At 47.6% G+C, this 22,760-nt stretch overlaps 1 protein-coding gene across 1 annotated transcript in view; it reads right to left on the bottom strand.

Moving 5' to 3' along the window:
• LOC149328523 (putative serine protease 46) overlaps window positions 1–22,760 on the bottom strand; it is a 50,683-nt gene that overhangs the window by 2,914 nt on the left and 25,009 nt on the right. Inside the window, exons 6-7 of the mRNA XM_089559008.1 lie at window positions 17,533–17,671; window positions 5,056–5,170 (exon numbers count right to left, since the gene is read on the bottom strand). Coding sequence (XP_089415134.1) covers window positions 5,056–5,170; window positions 17,533–17,671 — 254 coding nt within the window. The remainder of the gene's footprint in view (window positions 1–5,055; window positions 5,171–17,532; window positions 17,672–22,760) is intronic.

Raw genomic sequence — 22,760 nt, 5'->3', positions numbered from 1 at the left:
TACCTGGGTAGTGCGCATTTATACCTGTGGAGCTTCTCTTCTTCTTCACCATATGAAAATAGCACATACCCACGCGGGGGGATTGGCCAAGGTACGGTGGTGAATGCAAAGGAGGTATAAGTGCGGGAAAAAAAGCTAAGTAAAACAGTAGAATGTTTGCAATCAGAAAATATGTATGAATTCCTCGATGGGTTTTCCTCTTCCCAAGCCAACGCAGACACAGCTGCTCACACAGCGCGCCACCGGCTCGACGCCCTCCCTTCCCAGCCGCTGAGGCAATATGTTCGCGTGCTGCGCGGACTGCACGCCACCTGCAAAATAAGGCCTCAGAGCCCCTTTGCGGACGTCACCTTCACGTCACAGCAAGGGGCCCCTACTTCTCACGTGCAGGAACTAATGGCTGCATGTACAACGCATTGTTTCCATAGTTGGTCCAGATGGTAACGGCGCACTCCGCCGCTTCGGCAAGCTACTCGGTGCTGGCTTGCGCAGAAGACAATGTGTTGGCCATACCGCTCTTCTCTTATTTCAGCTTGAAGGAAAAACTACGAGAAAAGCGTGACGTCCAATGCTCAGCCTCCACAAGCTGTCTTGCTCTGACGCCGCTCTGATTTCTCGCCGAGGGCCCTTTCGCGAAATGAATCTCGAGAATTTGGCCCTTCATTGTTACCAGTCTGCATACCATGGCTTGAGTAATGCTTCATGATTGAAAGAGCGGTACTGCGCTATAACAGAGGCAAGGACTAACGACGTAAGCGGCTAAGGGCATGCGCACAATCACAACTAGTTTTATTGGGAGTAACAGAAGGAACATATACAGAAAAATCTAACGAGTCACACAAAGAAAAACACCTATGTGAACTGAAACGAAGTCAACATATTTCTGTGTTTCCAGCTATGGAAGTTCACATTGTGCTAGTTAGGTAGAAGGCTGGCTGATGCAATTATCACCTTTTTTTTGTTAAAATAAGCATCCGTTACTTCACCTGTTATGCGAGCCTGATGGCGTAAAAGTTTATTAATATGTGGAAACAGTGGATGACAGCCTTTTTTTTTTTTGCACTGTACCGCCACATGTACATTCCTTGTATTTGTTCGAATTAAATTAGTTGTGAGTCTCAGCATGTGCTTTATTCCTTAGGTGGTTGGTCCTTGTTCATGTTGTAGTGCTGCAACATTCTTTCATTCATGAGCCAGTAGTGTGAGCGCCAGCTCATCCCCGCCGACGGAGATCCTTCGCCGGAGGGCGAGCAACCCGCACTTTGAGTCAGAGCGACCCGAGCCGCCCGTGGGAGGAGAGAGTGATGAGAGGAGAGGATGAGGAGGACGAGCGCTCGCGCGGCGCGTGAAGAACAAGACGCAGGTGTTGGACACGAAAGAAGCAACACGGCCTCTTGTTAACCCAGCGATCCTTTGTAACGGAAAGACGAATAAACGTCTTTTGAATTGTTCGCGTATCCTGACAGTAGCAACTTGTACAACTTGGTTTTTTACTACAGTTTAATAATGATCATTTTTAGTAGCGCAGCACCCGTCCCGCAGCTCCCGTGGAATTTTTATCGAGATGGTCTCACCTTCTATAGGGCTGCGTTCGAGATGCGTATCAAATATGAAGCGCAGGCGTTACGCTGCACGACGAGCGATAGTAAAACCTGGCCAGGAGCTACCGCTGCTTTTTGACGTGAGATCCTCTTTACCACGATGCTTTCCATTCTATTTTTATTACTAGGCGCAAGAATTTCACATGATACGCCTAACTATTTTTTTTCCTCCATGCATTTCAGGCCCCTCGCGCGCCCGTTCATGGCCATTCTTGGCTATCTGTGACCTACTCCGCCTACCTCGCAAGGGCCTTCTCTTCCGCGGAAAAATACGGGCTAAGCTCCACAGGTACAAAGCAAAGAAGGCACGCTGTTTGCTTCATAGCATTTGCCACGGTAAATTTGCTACTGCTCAACGCGCAACATGTGGAAGTAATGGTGGCGTTGCGGAAATAGTTTCATCGCCTAGGATCATTCACAAGTATCTGATTTGCTCAAGAACAGAATAGAAAAGAGCAAGAATCTACGATAAAGCAACAAAAAATGCCTCTCGCGGCCAAAAAGACATACTTTTGAGACGGAAAATATTAGGCACTTAGGCAGTTCAAAAAAGGCACTATCAATTTTCTTTTAGTGCTTAGTAACAGACATCAATACATTTCGTAGAGACAGGGAATAGAAAGCAAGTTCAAAACTAACCTATAAAAAACTAAGAAGGCTTACAATGCGGTGCCTAAACTGGGTTCAGAAGAAGCTGTGTTCAATATGTATTTTGTAGCCTGCATGCTTACAGTGGTACCTGTCCGAATCATGCCCTCTCGATAGTAAGGGCGATTCGCAGGAGCGGCATTGTGAGGACGATCTTGTTCTTTGCCGAGGGAAGAATAAACGTAAGTATAGAGAGCGTACCGCTCACGGAGCTTCTCCTCAAACACTGCGCGCAGATTTTCTAGTAATCTGAAGCAAGAGCCGTCTTTTTCTGAGCGCATTCGTTCCGCTCTCTCGCCGCTTCAACCATGCTTTCCTTTATACGTTTGTTTTTTAAGCACCGACAGCCGTCTTAACATTACGAAAAAGGAAGCTGGCGATGCAGCTCTAGCAGTCGAAGCTATATTTTTCTTAAAATTACCTTCACGGCTCATCGCCATTTGACTTACGCGTATTACATTACGCGTATTACCATTACGCGTATTACAGGCGTGCGCAGTTTCGCAGCAATGTTTAGGGATTTCGGCTCAGCATTCCGCCACAGACCGACGGATTGTGATGTGCGACCGCCACGTTCTCGATAGACATTTTAGCCTGCTGGACGAGATAGAGAGATTGATTTAATTTGTCTACTCTTATGGGTTTTGTACGAACGCCTCAAGGATGAAAAGTTCTGAAAACAGAAGAAGACACCAAAGCAATAAAACAGCTGGCCCTGCATCTTCGCAGAACATTGTGAGCATGTCGCTCCCTTAAACGTGTTTCCAAATGAAATTGGAGGTCTCTAATGGTACAGGGCGAATTTCGTTCACGCTGACTTAAAAAACGTGGAAATATTCAAGAGCCTGGACAGTTATGATATGTTGTCCAGTACTGGAAACCGTCACGTAGTCTATAAGCCTCTCGCGGGGGCTTTCGGCTGGAACTAAGCCCTGTTTTTGTGACAAAGCTGCTTCTAATCAGTACGTCAAAAGTCCCCTTCAGTACCATGGCTTCCATGATGGTAAGGCTCATGGAGATCAGGCGGTGTAGGCCAGTCAAGGGAAGAAAGCAACTACAGCGGCTGCGGAACATCCGTTTGCTAAGTCGTTTCACAGGCTACACTGCTTTCTAAAACCACGAAAGGTCTGCCGTTGGTGACGCGGTTATCTTCGATATAGATCTGAAGCAGATGCTGTATCGAGCGAAAGTAACATTCCAGAGGAACCGTGGAACGTTAGCGTGGACAATCCATCCCGCTTAGGGAGGCAGCCGGCGATTGAGGACTTTATAGGTTTGCTTCTAAACATGATTTAGGAACCCTGAGGAATTCTAATGCTTGATTCACTTCCATTCTGGCCATCTGAACCGCTACCATAAGTCCACTGGAACAGCTTCCTGTGTGAAATTCGCTGGTCTTCGTTTGAGATCAAACCACCGGCATGCCCTCGCATTTTCGGCTAGTCTTTGTAAACTTCTCTTTAAAAAAAATACGCTACTAACTTATCATTTCGCTAAACACCAACATTAAAAGTATCATTTCCCAATATGTTTATGGTTTTTGTGACAGCCGGTTTTGTTTAGGAGTTTATTGTAATTTGTCTCCAGTTCTCTACCATTGTTTCTCAGTAGCCTAACGAGTGTTCCAACTGTGTCAGTAGTGAAGAAATGCATAGCGCAAGAAGGCTCTCGGACAGCTGCTCTCCCTAGCATCTCTGTAATGTTCTGCGTGTAACTCACGGTGTTACAGATTGGTTGACGTCTGTGGGTATGGTCCAAGGTGGCTGTGGTGAACAGTCTCAACGCTCGACCGCACGGCAGACTTCATTCAAACGCAGCGGGGTAAACCGAAACCTGCGCAGGCCAGCTCACAGAGTGCTGTTCCATACGTGGAAAGTTGTAGGTTGGAATCTGGTCGGTGGTGTGTAGCTGTCGCTTACAAGTTACAGCGAGATGTGTTTACGAACCTCTTGCAGTTTGCGAGCGCTACTTTCATGATCTTTCACGTCAGATCACGTTGCAACACTCGGTGCGCAACCGAAGTCTCGCGCTTTGTCAGAACTTTCTCGTAATTGGGTTTGTGCTTTCGTTAGTCGCTGGAAAACATCTGGAAACAACTCTCGCATGCTGCTGTTGTTGAAAGGGGGAGCCCAGAAACCTGCGGCAGCTTGCAGATTTGCAAGAACCACTACAGACGTTCCCCGCCAAAGCGATGACAGAAAACAGCCAAAAGTTCGCGCCGCGACATATCAACAGGAGCTGATGTTGTTGAAACGGTGCTCGGTAGTGTACGTAGAAAATTTATACACAGCATTATCGCCTGCCTGCGGTGGTGATTATTCCTGCTTATTTTAGAGCAAAAGCCTAGATACGAGGCTCTTTGCTCGGCCGAAGCCAAAGGCTGCGTTTGCTTTCTTGGAATTATAGAAATGAATTACATGTACAGCAGTAAACTTATAAGGGTGAAAATCTAGATCATTACACTAGAAATGTTTTCAAGGAAGGGGCAAAAGGCGATCAGATTTGAAGCTCGCAATACATACTGTACCTTTCTGTTGATTTCGCGAATTAGGGGAGAGAGAAGTTCTGTAAATTTATCGTTTTCGTCGTATATTTTAAATATATGTGGCACTGTATTTTTTTTCCTTGAAGAAACGTCATCAGTAAAAGTATAACCTTTACAGTGATTTCTCTCAGATTTTAGTGGGCGCTGGTTTTGCTGGTTTCTTAAGTATACTTCTAAAACAAAGCAAATCATTTTCGTAGTAGTGCTATCTCTATATATATCTCAGAACGCGCAGCTCCTTGCCACACATATTTTACGTACTTTTGTTGGTCGCACCCCAGCCAGCCACGAGCAGTCGCTCTCCTGCTGTTTCCCAGAGAGTCTCAGGTAGGCAAACGGGTGCAACAAATTCGTCGAACTCTAGAGATGTTGACAGCTGGAAGTACAATGCACACAAAAAATTCTGTAGTTATATTTCCGCAGAAAAATCGCGAACACCAATTTATTTTTTCTAGCTTTCGAAAGTAAGTTTCTTTATGATACCTCGATTATGCCGCAACCTGCTCTGGCTGCAGGCGTTCCCAGAATTTGGACCGGAGAGGAATTGGTAATTCTAGCGTTTTTTCCTGAACCTGGCGTTTGGTAGCGCCTAGAGGAAGAGCGAATTGCACTCGTGCAGCCATTTCCACATTGTTCATTTCATTACAGATTACAAGTGCGTCATACGTTACCCAACTTGTGTTTACGTCTTGTGCGGGCCAACTGTCGGGCCAGAGGAATCCGAGTGCGTGCCAGCGGGGCCCTTCGCATACAGGGGCCGCCATAGAAATCGCCACCTCAAGGAGTGCCAGTTCGCGCCAGGAACGCGATACGCGTACGAAAGCGCAGGCATGACTTAGGTAAATCTAAGGTTCAGATTGCTACGTCACTCCAGCGCTGCAATGAAATAGCGAGAAGTAGGACATCGACATCCAATGACGGTTAAAAGGGACAGCAGGAACGCTAAAGGAGGACTACTCTGCACCCCGCTTCGTGTTGAATAACGAAGACACGCCGCAGGAGAAATGGTGCTAAATCTTAAGCCTTCTGTCACGCAGCAGAGAACGAGACCCGAACGAGCTGTGGCCACCTGCCCGTCCCGCGCATCAAAGGCTTCGCTGCCCGGCCATAGACACTACTACAGCAGAATACCTCAGCCTTATCCGCGAGAAGCATCGCTTCGTGCGTTGCTCTGACTAGAGGGAGCTTACTAGCGGAATCCCTGCACTCTTGGATGAGCCACGCTGACACCAGTAGCACGACTAATTATTTTATTATTCAGCTTGTTTCCTTCTTATCGAACCCTGTTTCTCTTTCCTTCTCGCTCTGCGTGCAGTTCGGGTTTAAGGGGTAGGCCTTAAAGCCGTTAAGGTGCCAGTTTCTGCTCCAAGAGGTGAAGCAACTGGGACATATTTTTCCAGCTAACGGCGTGTGGCTGAACTCGAAAATTGCAGTGCACTCAGGACTTGCCCGAGCCAAGAACAAAAAAATATAGCCCGACAATTTCTTGGCCTTTCATCTTATCACTTCAGCTTACCACAAACGAGCCGTATAGGTGAGGGAGAAAGATCACGTCGCTTTCACACTCATAAAACAAAAACTGATGAAGCACTTTCCCAATTTCACCAAATCGCTCAAGCTGGCGACAGACACTGCCAAATGGGGCAATCTTATTTCAATAAATTAAAGAGCATCCGCTGCCATACGCTAGCCTACAGCTGAACTGAGCCGTTCAGAAATGCAGGACTACAGAACAAGTGGGTGTCAGGGAGGTTTATGCCGTGCATAAGTTTCCATGTTTCTATGTACGGGCGACAGTTCTGCATCGTAGTAGACTACAAACCCCTCCAAAAGCTAGCGAATTTTGCGATCTGAGCTCATGACTGGCAAGAAGGTACCTCCGTTTGCTCTAGTACGACTTTGAAATCATTCACAGGGCAGGAAAAAACAAACCAAAATGAAGACACGTTGCGCAGGAGGACAGGGCGCTCATTTTTGATTTTCGCACCGACCGGGGGGGGGGGGGGGGGGGGGCACGAATGAAGTGGGAACAGCACAACGATCCAGAAGCGCAGAGCATATTCAGCTCTCTCGAGGCCGGGCGCGACAGTCGACGCTACGTCAAGGACGATGGTGGTCTTCTCAGATATAGAGACAAAGCAGACTCTTCGAGGGGGCGCTTTGTGGTACCGAATTTGTTTAAAAGTGGATTTTTATGGTTGTATCCCGGCCCGCCATGTGCAGGCCACTAAGCGGCACACAAAACGCTGCAGAGGCTAAGCAGAGGTTACTTCTGGCCTGGGTTGATAAAATATGTGCTCGAGTACTGCCGGCAGCGCCACTCTCGTGCTCGCCACATAAGCATTGAGTGCGCACCTGTGCAGGTGTCCGAGGAAGTATGAAGAGCATTTTAGCGCACAGCAATGACCCCCTGCATGCACTAGCCCCTTAGAGAGGCCCATTCTGACTGGTATGGGCTGCCACAAATATATCTGCGACCCCTTCAGTGGTTACGCAGAGGCTTTCCCGCTAGCCGACCAGAAAGGAGAAACAGTAGCCCGGATTTTTATAGAGGGCGTAATGCCAAGACACGGCGTGCCCTAGGTAATTTTTTCCAACCAGGGAAGCAATTTTTCTCTCAAGTAATGAAGGAGGTCAACGAATTTATAAGCACAGCTAATCTGCAGATTACCGTGTTCCCCGGGAATGCTATGTCGCCGTAGAAAGGATACGCCAGATCTTGGAAAAGATATGTGAAACCTTTGCACATGTTCAGCACGACTGAGACCAGTGGCTGCTATTCGTGATATTGTCCCGTTGGTAATCAGCGGCTGAGGGTCCACAGCGGTTCAACAGACGTGCGCTTCTAGGTCACTTTCACTTTCACACACACACTTCCTCTTCTTCTTGAGAGGCGCTTCTGTCTGCACGAGCGCTGGCGTCATTAGCCCCCCTCCTGCGAAGGCATCGACCCGATGCTGCCACGAACGCAGGGGTGGTCTCGAGAAGAGTTAGTGCGTCCTTTCGTAGTAGGGCTTCAGGCGAACGACATGAACCACCTCGGGGCGCGGGTGGCGTCGAGATTGTTAAGTCTCGTGGGGGACGACTTCATAATTCAGGGCTCCAAGGCATCGCACAATTCGGTAAGGACCGAAATAGCGACGCAAGAGCTTTTCACTTAGGCCGCGTCGTCGGATTGGGGACCAAACCCAGACGAGGTCACCCGGGAGGTATTCAACAAGCCGTCTCCGTACGTTGTAGCGTTGCGCGTCCTGGCCAAGTTGATCTTGAACGCGAAGCCGTGCGAGTTGGCGGGCAGCTTCGGCGCGTTGTAAGATGGATGCAACGTCGTCATTTGGGTGGTCTTCGTCATGGGGCAGCATGGCATCGAGTGTTCTCGTCACCTGACGGCCATAAACGAGGCTAAAGGGTGTCATGTTGGTGGTTTCTTGTACGGCTGTATTATACGCGAACGTCACATAGGGCAGGACGTCGTCCCAGGTTTTATGTTCCACGTCCACGTACATGGAAAGCATGTCTGTAAGCGTCTTGTTTAGACGTTCCGTAAGTCCGTTAGTTTGGGGATGATAAGAAGTCGTCCTACGGTGACTGGTGTGACTAAAAACTAGAATATGGTGCAAGAGCTCAGAGGAGAAGGCAGCCCCTCTGTCCGTAATCAAAACTTGTGGAGCTCCCTGACGTAAGACGATTTGATGCACAAAGAACTGGGCTACTTCGAGGGCGGTGCTACTCGGAAGGGATGCTGTCTCTGCATAACGCGTGAGATAATCAGTGGCTACTATTATCCACCTTTTCCCGGAGCCTGATGTAGGGAAAGGTCCCAGGAAGTCCATGCCGACTTGTTGAAATGCTTGCGAAGGCGGCTCAACGGGCTTGAGGAATCCGGCTGGCTTCACGGGCGGGACCTTACGACGCTGGCAATCCCGGCAAGTGCGGACATAGTGTGCAACGTCATGACTGAGGCGCGGCTAGTAGTACTTCTCTTGAATTCTGGCTTGTGTTCTTGTAATCCCAAGGTGGCCGGAAGCTGGTTCGTCATGGCAGGCGTGAAGAATTTCATTGTGTAGGGACACGGGGACGACCAGCAAGTACGGCCTAGTGTTGGCAGCGAAGTTCTTCTTAAAGAGAACACCGTTACGTATGCAGAGAGACGACAAAGAGCGCCTGAAGGCTTTAGGAACTGTGCTGCTGGCTCTTTCAAGATAACGAATGACGTCGCAAAGATCGGGGTCGGCGCGTTGATACTCGGCGAAATCGTTAGTGTGGACGGCACTCAGGAATATTTCTTCGTCGTCAGCAGCATCATCCGGGGCTGGTTGCACGGGAGCACGAGATAAACAGTCTGCGTCTGCATGTGTGTGACCGGCATTGTAGATGACGGTGATATCGAATTCTTGAAGTCGAAGGCTCCATTTAGCTAGGCGACCGGAAGGATCCTTGAGATTGGTCAGCCAGCATAGGGCGTGATGATCGGTGACTAGTTTGAAGGATGGGCCATAAAGGTATGGTCTGAACTTGGAAACTGCCCACACGATGGCGAAGCACTTTTTTTCAGAGGCAGAATAGTTGGCCTCTGTCTTGGAGAGTGCACGGCTGGCATAGGCGATGACACGTTCTTGGTCCCGCTGGACTTGAACAAGGACAGCACCCAAACCAACGTTGCTCGCATCTGTGTGGACCCGTGTGTCAGCAAGCTCATCAAATTGCGCCAGCACGGGGGGTGACTGCAGGCGGCGTTGAAGCTCTTGAAACGCCTTCTGCTGCGGAGGTTCCCACTTGAACGGTACATGCGCTTTTGTCAGATCAGTAAGGGGTGAAGCAATTTTAGAGAAATTCTCCACGAAGCGGCGGTAATATGCGCATAGCCCGAGGAAGCGACGAACTTGCTTTTGGTCACGCGGCGGTGGAAAATTGGCAATGGCGGATGTTTTTTCAGGACCGGAAGAACCCCTTCTTGGTTGACGACATGGCCTAAAACCTTTAGCTCTTCATAAGCAAAATGGCATTTTTCGGCTTTGAGAGTAAGGCCTGATGATGTTATGGCCTGCAAGACCTCCTCGAGGCGACGAAGGTGCTCCTCGAAAGACGGGGCAAAAACGATGACGTCGTCCAGGTAGACCAGACAAGTTTGCCACTTCAAATCCGCAAGGATGGTGTCCATGAGCCTTTGGAAAGTCGCGGGTGCCGAGCAAAGACCAAATGGCATCACCTAAAACTCGTACAACCCGTCTGGAGTGATGAATGCCGTCTTTTCGCGGTCTCTTTCGTCTACCTCAATTTGCCAATATCCAGACTTGAAATCCATGGAAGAAAAATATCTGGTGTTGCATAAGCGATCCAAGGCGTCGTCAATTCTGGGCAGCGGATACACATCCTTTTTAGTGATGTTGTTTAACCGACGGTAGTCAACGCAGAATCGTATGGTGCCGTCCTTCTTCTTCACAAGCACTACAGGTGCCGCCCACGGGCTCCTAGAAGGGCGAATAACGTCGTTTGCGAGCATTTCTTTCACCTGTGTGGTAATAGCCTCACGTTCTTTGGTAGACACTCGATAAGGTGACTGTCGGAGTGGCGGAACATTTTCGTCGGTAATAATGCGATGTTTCGCAAGATGCGTCCGCCCGACGCGTGGCGAGGACGCGAAGGCACCACGGTAGCGACTGAGCATTTCCGGTACTTTGTCTCGCTGGTCGGACGCCAAGGTTGGGTTAATATCGTACTTAACACCAGCAAGTCCGTCGGGCTCAGTTGTTGAAGCAGATGTTAAACTGTGCACACACCTATTTTCACTAAGAGCGTCAATATACTCCACAGTCGTTCCCTTGTTAAGGTGTTGGTGTTCGTTGCTGAAGTTGGTGAGAAGAACGTTGACCTTGCTATCTTCAAGGAAGACAACCGCCCTGGCGACGGAAATTCCTCTGTCCAGTAGCAACAGCTGCTTGCTTTCGACGACACCCTCAAGTTCCCGTATGTGCTTTGAGCCGACGGTTACCATCACACTAGAACGTGGAGGCACGGTCACGTGTTCGTCCAGAATGTACAGCGCCGCTGGGAGAACACTATCCACGGATATGGCCTTCTCGGTCGAGAACTTGACGGACTGCGATTGCAGATCAATAACTGCACCGTTTTCAGTCAGAAAGTCCATACCGAGTATGACGTCTCGGGAGCACTCGGCCAACACTACGAACGTCGCCAAGAATGTTTGGCCTTGCACGGTTACCCTCGACGTGCACGTTCCCATAGGTGTAATTAAATGTCCTCCTGCAGTACGCATCTGTGGGCCATCCCAAGCGGTTGTGACCTTTTTTAGTGCCGCGGCGAATTGTCCACTAAGTACTGGATAATCGGCTCCAGTATCCACCAGCGCGGTTACATCGGCGCCATCAACCAAAATCTCCAAGTTGGCAGTTGGTGGTGTCTTACTTTGGGGATGTCGAGGCGTTCGGTCTCGACTGCGGTGCGTCGAAGGAGTTCGGCATCGAGGAAAGGCGTCGGGGCCATGGAGGGGTGCGTCAGGACATCGGCTAGTTTTGAGGTACGTGGGCTTAAGAATCGTCGGTACGGCTACGGAATTCGGCGTTGGTTGAGAACTGTCTTTTGGCGATGGAGGATCTTGTATACTTTGTCGTTGAGCAGCCGCACCTCCAGAGGCTGCTGCATCTAGTTTCCCCTGCGGGGACTCTGAGACTAGCACTGGCCTCGCCCTGGGAAACTGTAGCGACGCGGCGATGGAGATCGAGAGAAACGGCGCTGTACGGAGTCCGCTTGCGAGATGTAGTCCGCGATCTCCGGCGGTCGTTCTCCATACATCGGACGATGACAACCGGCGGGGAATCCTCGAAAGCCCATCTCCCTGTATGGGCAGCGACGATAAACATGTCCAGCCTCACCGCAGTGGTAGCACAGCGGCTGATTGTCTGACGCTCTCCAGACATCCGTTCTGCGGCGTCCTAGCCGCTGTGGAGAATTCGACTGGGGAGGTGGAGTTCGTGCAGCGGCGGAGGCAGGTGTGTCGTAACGTCGGTTCGGCTGCGATGGAATAAAACGGCGTGGGACGGCGGCGTAGCTGAGATTCGGGGGCTGAGGCTGCACAGGGCCGGCAACAGGTAGTGCTGTACAAGTGCCTAGAGCTTGCTGCACCTCCTCACGGACAACGTCAGCAAGAGTGCTAGGTGGAGGTTTTTCCTTGTCCGGAAAGAGCTTTGCCAGTTCCTCCCTCACAATATATCGTATCATCTCACGTAAGGAGTCTGCCGACTTCGCCGTGGCGTCCTCCACAGTGGCCGTGAGCATCGACGCTGTTGTACGATCGTACTGCCGGGCCCTCATGTCCAAAGACTTTTCGATGGTGCTCGCCTCCTTTACGAAGTCAGCTACCGGGACTGGAGGACTTCGAACCAGGCCGGCGAACAGCTGCTCCTTAACACCTTTCATAAGGAAGCTCCCCTTCCTCTCCTCCGACATGTTTGGGTCGGCACGCCGGAGCAGCCTCTTCATTTCCTCAGCATACACCGTCACACTCTCGCTGGGGAGTTGATGTCTGGCTTTTAAAAGCAGGTCGGCCTTCTCCCTGCGCGACGTGCTGTCCTTGAAGGTTTGGAGGAACTCTGTCTTGAACGTATCCCACGTTCCAAGGCCAGATTCATTGTTCAGAAACCAGGTCCTCGCGTAGTCTTCAAGGGCGAACTAAACATGCCGCATCTTGCAGTCAGCGCCCCAACCATTGTAGATGGCCACCCGGTCATACTGGTCCAGCCAGTCTTCGGCGTCCTCGTGTGGTTGACCGCGAAAGTTGGGTGGCTCTCGCTGGTGGTGGAGCAGGACCGGCGACACTGTAGCTGGAGGATTCATCGTTGTAGGACCTGCCCTCCGTGAACAATGGGAAACAGGGAGCAGTCCAAATTCGGGAGGTAGGCCCTGTAATCGGCGACTGCCCTGGTGGACTGGCGTGTCTACCTTCGGTATTTGTACGGGGCTGGAATTGCGGCTTGAAGGGGGCGTACGGTGCATTAACGACGTAACCAGCACCTCCACCAGATGTCACGTTGGTAATCAGCGGCTGAGGGTCCACAGTGGTTCAACAGACGTGCGCTTCCAGGCCACTTTCACTTTCACACACACACTTCATCTTCTTGAGAGGCGCTTCCGTCTGCACGAGCGCTGGCGTCAATATTTGCCTACAATACATGGATTCACGCGGGAACGAATGAAACCCGCTTCTTCCTCCTTCACGGGCGTGGCGCAACGATCTAGACCGTTGACAACGAGCCCCACAACTGATTACGGGAGTCGTGAGGACTATTGTAGAGAGCATGCCCAGCTACATTCATTGTCTCACAAAATCCTGTCAGAGGCACTGAGGACATCTGATGTTAAGCGGAAAACTCTACTGGAGAAAAACAGCCATGAGACTGCTTGCGGTGCTGGCGGCAAGGTATACGTGTGAGTGGAATCACAAACGCATGGTCGGGCAAAGAAAGTGTTCCCAAAGTAGGATGGCCCTTTTTGTATTTTTGAAAAACTCACACGTTTGACTCTCAGGATAAGAGGAATAAAGTTCAAGGACAAAAAAAAATTTACATCTGAACAAACTAAAAATGGTAATGGTTGGCGAAAACGAAGACCTGAGGGACACGAGAGTAATCGATCGTATACGAGTAAACCATCCTCATCTCCTCAGAACAGTTGCCCAGCGACAAGTACTCGCGCCGACGCGCTGCACGGTGCTATCAGAGATGAGATAATCCGAAATCCATCTCACTCTGGTGGCGAGGGAAAGGAGGAGCTGCGGCCGCAATCCGTGTCAGGCTAAATGAGCAGCTCTACGCAGATGACGCACGGGTACGCTCTCAGATGCAAGGACGACCTACCGACCCATCAGTTTTGATTGTGCACCCATTTCTCTGAAGGTTTAGAGGAATCCATTGTACTCAAGGTTACAGAATGACAGGATGTGGAGAGCTTCTTACTTCTCTGTCTTGAAGGTGTATACAGAGCTTGTAATGAAGTTGCATGGTACCTTTGCAATCACTCCTATGTAAGATGTTGCCAACTGGCGACATGCACGCTACATCAACGAAATTTTGGAAAGTGTGTCTCAAGAACTCTGTGCGATATATAGTACAAAAGGACATTTACAGTGACAAGCTGCTCTAAGTAGGTGCGGTGGTAGAAGCGTAGCAGACTTCATGTATGCCTTCTATGGGCAACAGCAGGACCAGCTGAACTCGCGTTTGCGCAATAAGCTCCTCGGCGGGCCCCTTCACATTCCGGGGTCGCCGTGGGAAACCACCTCATCAGACCAGGGCCGCGATGGTGGAGCTAGAGCTAAACCGCCACGCAGCTAAGTTCATGCGTGAGATTTCCGGGTCACACCATGGCTACGATGCCAGAGCGAAGAAGGCGTCAACCCTTAACGAGTGCATAAAAGGGACAAGCATGGGATGTTAAGGAGGCCTACCGCGCAACTTGCTTCGTGATGAAGACGGAAGATATGCTGTAGGAGAAACCCGAGAGCAGCCTGACGCCTAGCTCTGCGTAGCTGAGAACGAGAACCTCACAAGCTCTGGGTGTCCGCATTTTGTAATCCCAATCATCCCAATCCCAATCAATCATTTTGTAATCCCGCAGATGACACCGGTGTAACAAATACCTCAGCCTTCATAGAGGGATATATTACTTCGTCTGTAATCCGACTGCGAGATACGTGGCAGCAGAATCCTTTACTCCTGGCTGAGCAGTACCGGCGACAATATCCCGACGCCCAATGTCCCATTACGACGACCATATCCCGACATTATCCCAATAGTTATTTTATTGTTAAACTTTTTTTGCTGTTACTGTGTCCATCATACACATCATTATCATGATCATCAGCCTGTATACGGCCACTGCAGTGCAAAGGCATCCCCCATGAACCTCCAATTAACCCTGTCCATTGCCAGTTGCGGCCTCAGTATCCCAGGAAACTTCTTAATGTCATCCTCCCACTTAACTTTCTGCCACCCCCTGCTACGCTTGCCTTCTCTTCGAATCCACTCCATTAAAGGACCAGCGGTTAACTTGCCTTCGCATTACATACCCTGCCCAAGCCCATTTCTTCCTCTTGATTTTGACTAGGGTATCATTAACCCGCGTTGGTTTCTCACCCACTCCGGTCGCTTACAATCTCTTAACGTTACACCTGTCATTTTATTGCGAAAGCAATATTGCTAGCACTTTTCTGCCGTCGGTGGAGGTCGTTCCGTCGCTCCGGCGAAGCTGCGGCGGACGACCACGTGACAACGTGACGTCACGAGCAGAGGAGAGCAGGGGCCCCAACTCGTCTCTTCGGCCGTAGTTGTTCCTTCGCTCGGCGCGGCGGCTACCACGTGACGGCCTCATCGGCCCGCCACGTCAGATGTCACGGCGTCGGGTTCGTTAATTAAATTAATTAATGGAGTAAATTATTTAAGTTACTTCAATTAATTACTTCAATCACTTCAGACACCTAATTTAGTTACTTTATTTAAATTATTCAATTAATCAATTTAATTACTACAGTAGTTGATTTAATTGATGCTTTAAATAATTATTTTAATTACTTTTACTTCATGCCGAAGAAGAATCCATGAGTAGTGCGGAGCGATATAATCACAAGAGAAGAAAATGCCGTGCGGAAGAAACGCTGGAACAGAAAGAAAAGCGGCTTGCTAAAAGAAGATTGCAATATACAGCCAAGAAGAAAGAGCAGCGCATTGTGGTAATTCGAGACGGTGACATCGTGGCTCAGCGACGTGAACAACAAGAGATAAGAGTTGGCGAGTTCGAGTCCTCCACGCGTGAATTCGAGAAACGAAACTACCAGCAGAACCAAGCGCAGCCAGGTGTTATTCCTTTCGCAATCAGCCAGGCTTAACCAAGCTAAGCCTTCAGCCAATTTTTCTTTCCATAGCTCGTTACGTTGTCCTTAACTTAACCTGAACCATCTTCGTTAGCCTCCACGTTTTTGCCCCATAGGTGAGTCCGGTAAGATACAGCTCAGGTATACTTTTCTCTTGACGGATATTATTAAAATGCCATTCATGATTTCAGAGAACCTGCCAAATGCGCTCCACCCCATTCATATTCTTCTAGTTAGTGCCCTCTCATGATCCGGATCAGCGGTCGCTACCTGCCCTAAATAGATCCATTTTGCTACTACTTTCAGCACCTCGCCACCGACTCCAAACTTCTGTTCCCTTGCCAGACTGTTGAATATTACTTTGGTTTTCTGCATGTTAATTTTTAGCTCCACAGTTCTGCTCTGCCTGTCTAACTCATTTATCATGCTTTGTAGGTCATGTCCTGAGTGACTTAGGAAGGTATTATCATCAGCGAATCACAGATTACTTAGGTATTCTCCGTGTAGAGTGGCGCTTGATAGAATTGGGGCACGGCAGTGCACCCAGGAGGAGACCGCGAAGAGCACCAGAAGACAGAATGAAACAGTGAACCGTATTTGCCGTGCCTGTTTCTATGTATCTTCATACTTGCTATCAAGTTTGCACAGTCTTATATATTCAACGAGAAGAACATTAGATCAGCTGAGATTTATATTAAGCCACTGCGAAGTGAAGTGCTTCCTCCTGCGGTGGGAGTGGGTGGTCCTACAATGTCATAAAACACAACAAAAATTCGTTGCCTTAACAACGATTGTTTGCCAGTGTTTTTTGCCTTCAGCTTGTAGTGAAAACTTATATTGTTGTCTTCACAGCAAAATTTCCTTTAGTATTGCTCTCTTTTTCTAGCGGCACAGCTAAGAACTACAGTGCAAGAGAAAACTACTAGAATAATACAGAAACTTCAGTCTCTATCTGAAAACAACGAAACATGGAGGGGTTAGCGGAGGTGTTGGGAAACAAGGAGACGGAGCAGCAGCTACAGTGGTTTTCAAGTTTTCCCTCTGTGCTTCAAGGTGTTTGTTAACTGCAAAGTTAACCTGAACATAAGTGCAAAATCGTTCGTCATTCCCGTCGACAAAGCTGAGCTTCCGTGACGAACTGGGAATTTTCTATATGACTAAATTGCCCTCTCCCTTCTGTGTGAGATACATACCGGTGCAGTCGCCGCTTGAGATGAAATGGAGAATCAGGGTTCATTGCATACATAAGCTTGGTGACCTGTTCGACATTGCGAAAAACTAGTCGTCGAGCACTGAACGCCCGAAGACAGGGTACGAGCAACATAAAAATCTAGCTGAACCTGGCATCATGCAAAATAATAAGAATTCGAAGACCAAGCGGTGCGCGCACTCAAGGCAGGTTGAAGCTAATTAATGATTTGAGTTCCAAGAATGCCCTGGAAATGCTTCGAAAAAACTGTGCAGGCGTAGTCGTATCAGCGTGTGCCCGCCAAGCCGAGGCAAAGATTCGTCAGAGGCCAGGAAAAGCCGCTGCAACAACTGAGGACCTAGCTTACAATATGTAACCCCAGTATGCAAGATTGTAGTGAACATAGAGAACCTTTATTTACTCTCTAAATTGTAACATGTTAAAAAATGGTCACGTACTCTAAGCGGTCAGCATACCTGGTACGTTGGCGTGAAGCGTGAAAAAATCTGCAGGTGATCGAAACTCTGAAAACACCTTATGTACTCTAACAGGACTAAACCCTCACCGTTAAAAAATACACGTAACCTCGAAAACCGGGTGCGCCAAATTGTACATCAAAGGCATTGAGAACACCAAAAAATGCAGGCAGTAAAATAAATCTTACTTGCATAAGGGCGATGTCATTTGCCAGTGTAGATTTGAGGAAACCAGGATGAATACTGATTTTTTTAACCGTAGTCCATGGCCCTCGTGTTCGAGTTGTAGTGTTGTAGAATAGTAGTATAACTAACTTTTTCAGTTCTCTGTAATAAAAAAAGAGCATTTTTAGAAGGAGAAAATGATAAACATGTAGGTAACATGAGAAGTGCTTTGCTTGTCAGCGAAGCTGACCTCTTTCTTGTTAATTGAGTTTGTAAGTGCTTAGAACAGCAAGCCAGGTGCCGGCCACAAAAAACCGCAATGTTTTATGTACAGCCTTTGTCAAAAGTTTGGAGCCCAGGGGGTTTTCTCTTGAGCCACACTGTGTCGTTCTTAATGGATCTCTAGCGCTCCAAATTTCCTGGACATGAGAAGATTTCTGGTACTGCCTCCTGCAATAGGTAAAACTTCCGTGAACGCGCCAGGAGTCTCAATATAAAGCTTGGAAGTGAACCCCCTGGGCTCTAAACTTTTGACAAAGACTGTACGTCATGCCACTGTTGAGCGTGTCCGAGGTAGTACTGCTTTTACTAGGTGATCAGAATCCTTTACGGTCGTTACTTCATGTTGCATGACTATGTAATCGGGTAGGGCACTCTGCCTTTATATTCTCCTTTGCCTCGTTCTACGTCCCCTTTCTGTAAGAATCCTGTCCATTAAATCAATGTTTTTATCATTTTTTTGCTTTCCGCAATACATGTCCGCCCCATATAATTCTCTGCCTTTCTATCTCTAGGATATCATTATATCGTATACCTGTCATTGCCAACTGTAACCTCTACCTTACTCTTAACATTACACCTATAATTTCGCTTGAATGTCTCGCTTAGCGGTCATCAGTTTAGTAGAAAACATTTTCATCATTTCCCAGGTTCTTCGTAAGCAAGTACACGAAAAATGCAGCCAGTCTACTAGTGTAAAAGAATTCTTAACTCACCGCTTCCAATCAGTCACTGTCAATAACCAAATGTCTAACCTCCTGCCAGTCTCCTACCGCGTGCCCCAAGGATCCGTCCTTGGGCCACTCTTGTTTCTAATTTATATTAACGACCTACCTGAGAAATTAGATTGCCATATTCGGATGTTTCCTGATGATTGTGTTATTTACAGAACAGTCACTAATACCTCCGACCAATAATCCCTTCAAAATAATTTAACTCACGTGGAAGACTGGTGCAGTGAATGGCTAATGACACTTAACATAAGTAAATGCAAATATAAGTCGTTCCATCGTCGCCGTTACCCTCTTCTGTTCCAATACAGCATATCTAACGTTCCTCTCGATCTTGTCCAATCATATAAATACCTTGGTGTTCATCTTTGTCAGGATCTTACATGGAATACGAATATTTCAACCATCGAATCATCCGCTAACAGAACACTAGGATTCCTTATTTTTTATTTATTTTTACTTATACATACTGCAGCCCTATTGGGCTCTTGCAGGGATGGGTGCGAACAACAATGTAGGAAAACATGGAGCAAAACAATGGCAAACGTCCGAAACATCCGAAACAGTGTGAGTGATAACAAGAAACAGAAAAACTATTCAATAGCCGCTAAAAACAGCTCTAAAGGAAGAGAGCGAGTAGAACCGGGTAAACAATTCCAATATTCGATTACACGCGGAAAAAACTCTTTGAAAGTGTCCGTGCGGGCAAAATAAGGCGTGATGTTTAGGCTGTGGTGACTTCTAGTTTTAGATGGTATAGCAGGGATTAGGTAATCACTTGCAGAGGTCCGGCAGGAATAGTTATTAATGCAATACAAAAATTTTAAAGACTCAGTCCTTCGTCGAGATGAGAGTGGTTGCAGGCCCAGTGATGAAAGTGCTGTGGATGGCGAAAAATCTCTACCAAACCTGTGGCATATGAAGCGAACGGCTTTCTTCTGCACTGCCTCGATTTGGTTAATTTCGCGTTGTTTGTGCGGGTTCCATACAGGGGAGGCGTATTCAAGTAGTGGACGGATTAGCGATTTAACATTAGTAGTTTCGTATCACTAGGAGCAGCTTTCATTGTGCGACGGAGGTATCCTAACTTTTTAAGTGCCTTTGAGGTTATGAAATCTATATGTTTGGACCATGACATATTGGGTGTGAAAATAAGACCAAGGTATTTGTATTGACTCACATTCTGGATGGGGAAAAGGGGAATGAGGGGCTCGTTATAAATATGAGAGAAGCCAACAGCCACAGAAACCAAGGGGCACAGGGAATTTTTAATTTATCTATTTATTTTGTGGCGTTGATCAAGTTACATTACTGAATATGTTATCGCTTAAAGCTAATTGTTTAGAAAAGCAGAAGAAAAAACAATCACGTGCCGCCGGTGGGATCCGAACCCACGACGTCCGAATTACGCGTCCGGTGCTCTACCGCTGAGCTGCGGCGACGGCTGTCAAACCTTCTGCTTTCTGGGGTATTTATGATTACGAATAACCTAACCTTGGGAGTGTTGACCAGCGCCACCCCCGTCGTTCTATTAGTGAAAGTCATAGGAACGGTTTTGCGGATGTTAATAGTCATTTGCCATGTAGCACACCAAGAGCGTAATTCTGAAAATGATTTCTGAAGGTGTAAGTGATCATCAAGGCAGGAAATTTTGTGATACAACACGCAGTCATCAGCATACAAACGTAGGTTACAGGTGATGTTACAAGGGAAGTCATTTATAAAAATCAAGAAAAGCAATGGGCCAATACAGAACCCTGTGGAACTCCTGAGGGCACGTCTGCTACCCTAGAATTAGTACGGTTGAAGGACACAAATTGAGAACGGTTGGAAAGAAAACTTGAAATCCAATTGAGAAGGTGGGGGTTTTTGAGGGTCATGTCAAGTTTATACATAAGTTTTGAGTGAATCACTGTATCGAATGCCTTCGAAAATTCAATGAATATTGCGTCTATCTGATTGCCTGCATCAAGGTTACTGCAAATGTCGTGAGTAAATTCGTTATGTTGTGTCAAAGTGCTGAAACCGCGTCTGAAGCCATGCTGAACATTTGTTAATAAATGATGTGATTAGAGGTATTCCTTGATGTGTTTGTAAATAATGTGCTCTAAAATTTTACATGCATGAGAGGTTAAAGAGATTGGTCTATAATTGGATATAGTTTGCTTGTCACCACCTTTGAATAGAGGGACGGCATGGGCCATTTTCCAGGATGAAGGAACTGGTTTGGTTTGGCTTATGGGGTTTAACGTCCCAAAGCGACTAAGGCTATGAGAGACGCCGTAGTGAAGGGCTCCGGAAATTTCGACCACCTGGGGTTCTTTAACGTGCACTGACATCGCACAGCACACGGGCCTCTAGAATTTCTCCCCCAAAAAAATTCAGCCGCCGCGGCCGGGATCGAACCCGCGTCTTTCGTGTTAGCAGCCGAGCACCATAACCACTGAGCCACCGCAAGATACTCGCGAAATATGACGGCAAGGTAGCGACAGGTCCATAATGAGTAGCGTACCAAAAACAAGCTCGGGATGCCATCAGGTCCAGCAGATTTCTTAGTGCCAAGTTTCAAAATTAGGCTCAGAACACCTTCTTCACGGATATTACTATCATTGATTGGCACGGCGCTACGAGCAATGGTGACTGGTTGGATGACGCTATTGTCACAAGAAAATACAGAGTGGAAGTACTCATTAAATGCATTGGATATATGAAATGGATCGTTAGTCGATTCATTGTTAACTCTCACTGTAGTAGCGGCCGTATCCCGTGGAAAAACAGAGGACCAAAATTTACGCGGGTTAGTCTTTAGTTGATCCTAGCGTCACCTACGGTCTGCACCTCAGCATGTCAAGCTCCTCGCATACAAATCATTAGTCCGATCAAAATTAGAATACGCATCTGCGATCTGGTCTCTAAAGCAAGCATATCTCTGTAATTCATTTGAAGCAGTTCAAAACCGAGCAACTAGATTCTTTCATTCATCGTATTCCTTTGATATCAGCATATAATCCCCAAAAATCCCAGTCCAGCCTACCTACCCTTGCTCATCGCCGATACATTGCTAGTTTATGTTTGTTTCACAAGTTTTTTACTCTGAGCTACGACAGGAACCCTACATCCGCGCACTACCACCACGCATCTCCCTTCGCACCGGTCATCAGCAGCAAGTGTCACGACCTCGCGCCCGCACCACTACATTTTCTTCATCATTCTTCCCCCGGACCGCGAACGACTGGAACGGCCTTCCCCAAGAACTTGCTGCTATCATAAGCCAATCTTTGTTCCTGGAAAGAATCACGCGTGTACTTGCTGAGTGGAAATCTTATATTTATATAACTTACAACTTATCTAATACTTATTCTGTTTTTCATTTCTGAGTGCCCCACCCCTTATGTAATACCCTCTAACGAGGGTCTTTAAGGTAATAAAGTGAATTGAAAGTGAAGTGAAGTGTTCCTGGACAGTGCAGCTTGTGAACCTGTTGGTAACTATCTATTTGTGGCCTAGAAGTTGCTCTCCGCTTGTGTTCTCGAATGTATTTCTGTCTCGCATTCGGCTTCGGCGCGCACCACATGCCCTAGATAGATGCCCCTTTAACTCGCAAAAGCTGCGCTGCAAATTGCAAACTACATTATTCTTCCGTACTGCTTAATACTAGTTTCCTTATCTTCTTTTCTTCACGTGCCATTTTGCTGTGGGTGTTTAGATCCTCAATGACACTGTAATTGCCCCTTCATTAACATCGCAGGGCAGTGTCATCATGGAAGATGTTCAAGATCGGTTACATACATGTCATTGCATTTGTCCTCCCTGTGTATTAGTGCGAACATATTTTTGGCCAAGTCTAACTTCTTAACTTATGCTTTACCTTAGCGACTGTTATTGATTTCAATTCAATGGGCTTAGCGTCCCAAAGCGACACAGCCAATGAGAGACGCCGCAATGAAATGCTCAGGATAATGTCAATAACCTGGTGTCATTTGGCGTCTACTGCCAGCACATTTATCAAGGCATGCACGATTCTCTCTTCATGTTATGTTGTGTTGGTTGCCATTGAAGTCATTATTTAGCTTTCAAGGATGTATCAGCGAGAATTTCGTTTTGTGGTTTGAGACTTTCATGCTTTGGCTATTATTAAAAGTGCGTCCTGGCTGAACTAACCCATTCCGCCCTTGTAACCATACCGACTCCTTGAAGTGTGTGTTCTGTTATATATTTTCGAGATTTTCATATCACCGCCT

This window comes from Amblyomma mixtum, chromosome 9, assembly GCF_055824585.1.
Source record: "Amblyomma mixtum isolate Tamu chromosome 9, ASM5582458v1, whole genome shotgun sequence".
Lineage (NCBI taxonomy): Eukaryota > Metazoa > Arthropoda > Arachnida > Ixodida > Ixodidae > Amblyomma > Amblyomma mixtum.
Note: the sequence above shows the minus strand (reverse complement) of the source record. Positions and strands in the feature narration are given on the sequence as shown.